General features: G+C 49.3%; 1 protein-coding gene and 1 non-coding gene across 2 annotated transcripts; both read left to right on the top strand.

Moving 5' to 3' along the window:
• The first annotated feature begins 54 nt into the window (after positions 1 to 54).
• On the top strand, positions 55 to 6,475 carry LOC145553236 (uncharacterized). Its single transcript, XM_081612018.1, has 11 exons — positions 55 to 97; positions 215 to 340; positions 499 to 738; positions 823 to 1,304; positions 1,406 to 1,733; positions 2,019 to 2,820; positions 2,938 to 3,147; positions 3,270 to 3,640; positions 4,751 to 4,957; positions 5,050 to 5,154; positions 5,258 to 6,475. Exons 4-11 carry the CDS (start codon positions 895 to 897, stop codon positions 6,284 to 6,286), a joined length of 3,462 nt encoding a protein of 1,153 aa, XP_081468144.1. The 5' UTR covers positions 55 to 97; positions 215 to 340; positions 499 to 738; positions 823 to 894; the 3' UTR covers positions 6,287 to 6,475.
• Positions 6,476 to 7,097: 622 nt separating this feature from the next.
• trnah-aug (transfer RNA histidin (anticodon AUG)) lies at positions 7,098 to 7,170 on the top strand. Its single transcript has one exon. It is a non-coding gene; the product is annotated as a tRNA-His (tRNA).
• The last annotated feature ends 330 nt before the right edge of the window (positions 7,171 to 7,500 follow it).

Raw genomic sequence — 7,500 nt, 5'->3', positions numbered from 1 at the left:
ACTGTTTCAGATAGAAAAATGCCCCATGCAAGTTCGGGGACAGACCAACCTTTTTGGAGCGTCTGTCACTTGTGACTGTGGCTTTCACACTGATAAAGTAAGCTGGTTTAAAATAATATCTAATAACAATCACTTTTTAGTCAAATTTGAAGCTATGTCTTGTCTCTTGCAATTCTGGTGAATGGTGACTTTTACAATATCTTTGTTTTGGTAGCCTGCACTGCAGCCTCCTTCTGCACCTCCTTCCTTGACCCCACAGTCTGTGGCTTCACAATCTACGTCTGGTGATACAGCAACAGCCACTCGCTGTTTCCTGAGGTCCCCTCCATCTTTGTCAAGGGTAAATGTTCTTGTTTGTTTGCTCAATACTTTATATCATTGATTCTGTCATGGCAAAAAACTATCATAGTTTTTGAACAAAACATTTTCTTGTTCTTATTTTTGATGGAGTGATTTATAAAGTATTTACTTCACATGATTGTACATTTCTCATTTCAGTTCACTAAGTCCCATTTTGGGGGTTCTCTTTCGGATTCAGTGAAGCCCAACTTGGTGGCCCGGAAGACACCTAGTCCCTCTCTATCCTCTGTGAGGAGCCCAAGTCCCTCTCTATCCTCTGTGAGGAGCCCAAGTCCCTCTCTATCCTCTGTGAGGAGCCCAAGTCCCCCTCCACCCTCTGTGAGGAGCCCAAGTGTTGCTCCATCCTCCCAGACACACTCCAGCGAGACAGTTGCAGCTGTGAGTACAGCAGTGTATATTCATTAAAGTAATGCAGTTCTAAGATATCTGTTTTCAAACATATTTATGTTCTGTTGGTTTTAGGAAGAGCCTTCAACGTCTCTGTTAAAACTAGCTGCAGGTGGTGATGCAGCTTCTTTCTGGTTGCCGAGTGAAATGAGGAAAACCATCCCTGTGCAGGATCAAAGATGGATCTCAAATACCCTCTTTAAATCTGGCAAACTGCGCCCAGATTTAAAGCTGTGGTACGAGCCTCCTGCACCGGCCCTCATTTACCATCAGGTGCCGACACCTGAGAGGTTTTTTTCACATCGGCTCCTGGTATGGATGCCCTACCATCAGTGGAAGGTCAGGGTGTTCTGCCAAGCTTGTGGAAATCATCTTACAGGTGCTGGCATCCACAAGAGGGCTCGGAAGGTCCTGGATGTTGATAGGTATTACCTCCTGGTGACGGAGACACTCAGGTGCAGCGGGTGTAATCTCACATATCTATCAACATCCCAGAGCATCCGAGACCAACTGGACTTGCCACACCAGAAACTATTTCGGCTCATCCTCACCCAAAAGTGAGTAAAACATTTAGTAAAATGCTAACTGGAGGAATGAAGATATCAAATTGCATGTAAATGTTACTGCGGAATAAATACTTTGTTAATCTGCCTTCCAGGTATGCTTGTGACATACGAGTGATCAGGCTGATGAGAGACAGAACGCAGGGCAACAGTTCAGCGCGGCTGCTGAAGCAGCTGAAAGAAAACCACGGGGAGGAGTGGCTGAACAGGTTGGGGCACTACCTGGAGGAGTGCGCTAACTTTGTAAATAGACCCAGCCTTTTCCCGGTGGTGTGCCAGGAGCCCCCAGAACCAGCTGACATCCCCACTGATCGCTGGTTGTTGACTGTGTATGGCAGAGATATTCTGTCACGCATAGACCACATAAAGGCCAGCATCACCTCCACCTTGGGGACAGTTCTGAAGCTGGACTCCACTAAAAAGGTTAGTAACCAGGTAATGATGATAATTATCAGTATTATTATTATTATTAGTATTAGTATTATATCCTACTTGAAAAAAAAAGGTGTACACTATTAAATTTAAAACACTAATAATTTAAAAAAAAAATTGGGATAACTTTTTTGTTTTCTATTTCAGTTTAAACAATTAAACGTGTTGTGAAAAAGTTTGTTGTTCTACAATGAAAATGTTATGACATCCACAGCAGACAGTGGTTTCTATAGACACGAGAAACAGCAAGATTTAATTCCACATTTTCTATTGTAGATCACCAAAAAGCTGGCTGGCCACAGCAAAGGAACAGCTCTGTGGGTGTCGTCAGTCAGCAATGAGCTGGGCCAAATATTGAATAGTGTCCTGACTGTCCAGGAGGGTCCAGGACTGGACAAAATGGCTGCAGGACTGATGGAGCGGTATCGCCAGGCTGGGGCTGCACCTCCAAAGGTGCTATATGTGGACTGTGGCTGCTGTGTTAGTGAGGGCCTCAGCAAGCTGCAGGGCAGATTTGGAGAATGGCCAGATATTTACATTCGTCTGGACATTTGGCACTTTATGCGGAGGCTGGCTGTAGGTTGTACCACGGATGCCCACCCTCTGTATCCTGCTTTCATGCGGGCACTGTCCTCCTGCATTTTTGAGTGGGATGCAGGGGACCTTGACCTTCTTCGACGAGCCAAAGAAAGGCAGCTCCAGCAGGAACAGAGGCCAGGTATAACCAACGCCATGGTGGACAGGCAGATAACAAAGAAGGAGTTGAGTACTTTCTGTCGTAGGAGGACACGGGGAGACGACATCACTACTGTCTTTATTGAACGACTGCTGGAGGAGCTGAATGGTCCAAAAGGGAGAGATTTGATGGGAGTTCCCTTGCTGGATGAAGTCAGAATGAAACACATCTGGGCTGTCCAAAAACGGCATGTGAAATGCATTCAGGATGTACCAGGGATTCAGTTGTACACTGAGGTGGGCAGTGTCAACAAGAGCGGAATCAAGTTGACACGCTATCGCTGTTCACGAGGCTCTACATCCCTGGAGTCATTTCACTGTCATTTAAACAGGTTTATTCCAGGTATGTCGCTTTCTAACATGACTATAACCCTTTACTGTATATTTTTGAAAAACTGGATCTACCAGTATTGTTTCAAACACATTAATATGATGTTTTGTTTTTTTGCTTTGTTTCCAGGAACCAGTGCAAACTTGCTGAATTTCCAGCTCTACCTCCTGGAAGGCCTGAATAGATGGAATCAGGATCGGGGTTCTGCAGCAGTGACCAACAAACCATCGTCTCTTCTGACATATGCTGGAGACATGACTCAGTCCATAAATCAGAACAGCTTGAAGGTGCTGGGACGAGAGTACGTCCCACAATTTATGCCTCCTTCAAAGTACACAGGTATTACAAAATGAAATATGTGAAGGAAAAACAGTTGTAGATAAACTACAGTATAAAAAAATCACTAATATGTAACATGTTTAGGACTGTTTTACTATCAATGTGTTTGCGATTTTCCATAGGTGAGCTACTGGGCGTTGACTACCTTCTAAGTCAAACAGGAAAGCCACTGAAAGCCGAGCCTGACTCAGAAGAAACAGATGTTCTGCTGGAAGATGTGGAGGCTAATGTAGCGGAGGAAGATGAAGGCTTTGTGGATGAGGAAGCTTTGGATTTTCTAGTATCAGAGCTAGACGATGAGACCATTTTCTCTGCTACATCACAGCTCGAATCCTCCACCCAGCCCGCTGCCTCCACCCAGCCAGCTCCCTCCACCCAGCCAGCTCCCTCCATCCAGTCTGCTGCCTCCACCCAGCCCGCTGCCTCCACCCAGCCCGCTGCCTCCATCCAGCCAGCTCCCTCCACCCAGCCAGCTCCCTCCATCCAGTCTGCTGCCTCCACCCAGCCCGCTGCCTCCATCCAGCCCGCTGCCTCCATCCAGCCAGCTCCCTCCACCCAGCCCGCTGCCTCCACCCAGCCAGCTGCCTCCATCCAGTCTGCTGCCTCCACCCAGCCAGCTCCCTCCATCCAGTCTGCTGCCTCCACCCAGCCCGCTGCCTCCATCCAGCCAGCTCCCTCCACCCAGCCCGCTGCCTCCACCCAGCCAGCTGCCTCCATCCAGTCTGCTGCCTCCACCCAGCCAGCTCCCTCCATCCAGTCTGCTGCCTCCATCCAGCCCGCTGCCTCCATCCAGCCAGCTCCCTCCACCCAGCCCGCTGCCTCCATCCAGCCAGCTCCCTCCACCCAGCCCGCTGCCTCCACCCAGCCAGCTCCCTCCATCCAGTCTGCTGCCTCCACCCAGCCCGCTGCCTCCACCCAGCCAGCTCCCTCCACCCAGCCCGCTGCCTCCACCCAGCCAGCTGCCTCCATCCAGTCTGCTGCCTCCACCCAGCCAGCTGCCTCCATCCAGTCTGCTGCCTCCATCCAGCCCGCTGCCTCCATCCAGCCAGCTCCCTCCACCCAGCCAGCTCCCTCCACCCAGCCCGCTGCCTCCACCCAGCCAGCTGCCTCCATCCAGCCCGCTGCCTCCATCCAGCCAGCTCCCTCCATCCAGCCCGCTGCCTCCACCCAGCCCGCTCCCTCCATCCAGTCTGCTGCCTCCACCCAGCCAGCTCCCTCCATCCAGTCTGCTGCCTCCACCCAGCCCGCTGCCTCCATCCAGCCCGCTGCCTCCATCCAGCCAGCTCCCTCCACCCAGCCAGCTCCCTCCACCCAGCCCGCTGCCTCCACCCAGCCAGCTGCCTCCATCCAGCCCGCTGCCTCCATCCAGCCAGCTCCCTCCATCCAGCCCGCTGCCTCCACCCAGCCCGCTCCCTCCATCCAGTCTGCTGCCTCCACCCAGCCAGCTCCCTCCATCCAGTCTGCTGCCTCCACCCAGCCCGCTGCCTCCATCCAGCCCGCTGCCTCCATCCAGCCAGCTCCCTCCACCCAGCCAGCTCCCTCCACCCAGCCCGCTGCCTCCACCCAGCCAGCTGCCTCCATCCAGCCCGCTGCCTCCATCCAGCCAGCTCCCTCCATCCAGCCCGCTGCCTCCACCCAGCCCGCTCCCTCCATCCAGTCTGCTGCCTCCACCCAGCCAGCTCCCTCCATCCAGTCTGCTGCCTCCACCCAGCCCGCTGCCTCCATCCAGCCCGCTGCCTCCATCCAGCCAGCTCCCTCCACCCAGTCCGCTGCCTCCACCCAGCCTGGCATTGCAGTGCCTATGTCAGAGGTGGGCATTCATTCTAAGCTGTAGAATTGAAGAAAAATAAAATAAAACTTCAAATAACTTCTACATTTTTTATGTTGTTTATGTTTTCTCAGGGTTTAGATGAGGTCGGTGTACCAGGCCTGGACAAAGTTGACAGCTTGGCTGAGTATCTGGTGGAGCTAAGGAGCAAAACCTCACTGGTGCTGAACAACCAGGAGGTCAGTAACATACGTTGTTGCTTGCTGCAGACATGCACACGCCTTTCACCTCACTTGCATATTGCTGTGTCCTCATGTATAATTGTTTTATTTTCCTGTTTAGGTGAGCTGCATTGTTGCTCTGTGGCAGAACCTGCTGGAGTTTGATAAACAGAGGGTGGTATTTGCTGCAAGGCATCAAGAGAGATTGAACACTGGGAGGTTTAGGTCCCCCAAGAAGAGGCAGGAATTTACTCCTGGGGTTGAGAGTGTGAAGAGGCATGCTTTAACCACTCCAGCCCCATCTGCCCAATGGCCAGACTGCTGCCGCCTGGTGGAGACCATCTTTGTCCGGCTGTGCAATATCCATCGTAGTCCAAAGAAAAGAGGGGCAGGCACAGTTTCCAGGTGGGATTTAATCCTTCAAGACTATAGGAAGATCAGGCAGCTCGTTCTAGCAAATGGAGCTGTGATGGGGCAGACAAACTTGCAGCTAGTGGATGTGAGCTACACCACCCTGGTTCAGTGGCATAACAGAAGGGTCAAAAGGCAAGAAACAGCTGTGGTACTTCAAGGGCTAAACCTTCCCAGCCGGTTTTCTGTAGCTGCTGACCCACTTCTGCCTGCAAATATACGTCCGCATTACGGCGTACCACATTCAGGGCCACTGCATACATACAGGCTACCATCCAACACTGTGGGGCAGTCAAAATTAAAAAGAAAGCTACAATTCACTGATGGGACAAATCCATCAGGACAGCGGCAGCTTCTCCCTGCCCCACCCAAAAGGCCTCAGCTAGTGGCAATTACTCCAGTGGTACCACAGGGATCTGTTATCCTCACTACCCAACAGCAACAGAGTTTGTGGAGCCTCTCCACCCCTCCTCCACATGCTTATGCTGTGGCCCCTGCTCTGGGCTCTGCTCTGGCCCCTGCTGTGGCCCCTGTTCTGGCTCCCAGAGCAGCCCCTGCTGAACCTGATAGAGAACCTCGAAAACTGACACGCAAAGTTTTGCACAATACATGCAAAAAATGCGGGCAGTTTAGAATTGCTGAAACAGGACACAGCCAATATAGAGGGCAAATTTACTGTCCCTCTAATGAAAGTCTAACTAAAGAGCAGTGGCTGGAACAAATTAAAAAGAAAAAATAAATGTTTTCTTTAATTTAAATAACTTCACAAACTGTTTCATTGTATATAGTTTTTATTTAGTTCACAGTGTTATTTATTTTGTTTTCGATTGATATTGTCATTATGCTACAATGTTTTTGGACTAACTAAACATGTTTCATTCACTGTCTTAATTGTTGATGAATAAATATTTGGTTCTTTGAAACCTATAAGGTCTATGGTCTTTTACTGTAAGTAAATGTTAGCTGATTCAAATTCTGAATTATTGGTAATAATTTTAAGCATACACTAGAAAAAAGATATTCACTTCACTCAAAAAGTACTTTAGGAAAGACACTTGCAAGAATATTTTAGTTTTTATCATTGTTTTGCTGTGAAAAATGAAAATAAGCACTGGGTATAATTAAGGACATTAAAATAGACTGTATCAAGTATATAGTATAATTTAACACTATCTGTAAAAAAAAGCATTTAAAATGTTTTCAAGATACAAAAAAACAGCTGTTACTTCATAACACTTGAACATTGATTGTGGGAAATCTTTTCACTCAAACATTGTATGGCGACTGGTAGGATCGAACTCGCGACTCTGGGATTGGCCTCACTCTTCCCCTTTCTTCTCCCCCCCTTTTTTCCCCTTCTTCCCCCCCCCAAGCAGACTATTGTTCCCCAGCTTTGGCGCAGTAGGCAGCGCGTCAGTCTCATAATCTGAAGGTCGTGAGTTCAACCCTCACACGGGGCATGTGTTTTGATTAATCCAATTATTTTGCCACTCGCTGCGACCAGTCGGTGGTGGTTCGACAGAATGACAAGGAGCTCCTTGCTGCAAGATGGGCTAGTGGCGCAATGGATGACGCGTCTGACTATGGATCAGAAGATTCTAGGTTCGACTCCTGGCTAGCTCGAGCAACCTTCCTTCTGTTGCCTGAGAGGTGTCCTCTGTTTCATCTCTGTCCGAAGAACTTGAGAGGAGCACTGCTTGATGTGACCCTTTCATTCCTCGTGGGCCGAGGAGCAGAGGTTGCAGTAATTGTCATCATTTATGTGACTCAGATCTTTGGAACAGCTCAGAAGGATGTTAGAGGGATTCATTTGTAAACAATGTTTTGATGCAGCTCTGAAGAAGGATTAGGGTGAGTGTTAGAAAGCAAAACTAGACTGTTTTGCTTCTTGACAAAAAAGACTAGAAATGGGTAGGTCATTCAGACACATTTGATGTATTGTGAAAAAGTCAG

The sequence above is a fragment of the Poecilia reticulata genome, chromosome 10 (genome assembly GCF_904066995.2).
Source record: "Poecilia reticulata chromosome 10, P_reticulata-male-v2, whole genome shotgun sequence".
NCBI classification, from domain to species: domain Eukaryota; kingdom Metazoa; phylum Chordata; class Actinopteri; order Cyprinodontiformes; family Poeciliidae; genus Poecilia; species Poecilia reticulata.
The sequence above is the reverse complement of the archived record's forward strand: the minus strand, read 5'-3'. Positions and strand labels throughout refer to the sequence as shown.

Excerpts from the sequence above, each read along its gene's own strand:
- LOC145553236 (XM_081612018.1), top strand. The coding sequence starts at position 895 with ATGAGGAAAACCATCCCTGTGCAGGATCAAAGATGGATCTCAAATACC. Across the intron at positions 1,305-1,405 it reads CGGCTCATCCTCACCCAAAA|GTATGCTTGTGACATACGAG; the intron begins GTGAGTAAAACA and ends TCTGCCTTCCAG. Across the intron at positions 1,734-2,018 it reads AGCTGGACTCCACTAAAAAG|ATCACCAAAAAGCTGGCTGG; the intron begins GTTAGTAACCAG and ends TTTCTATTGTAG.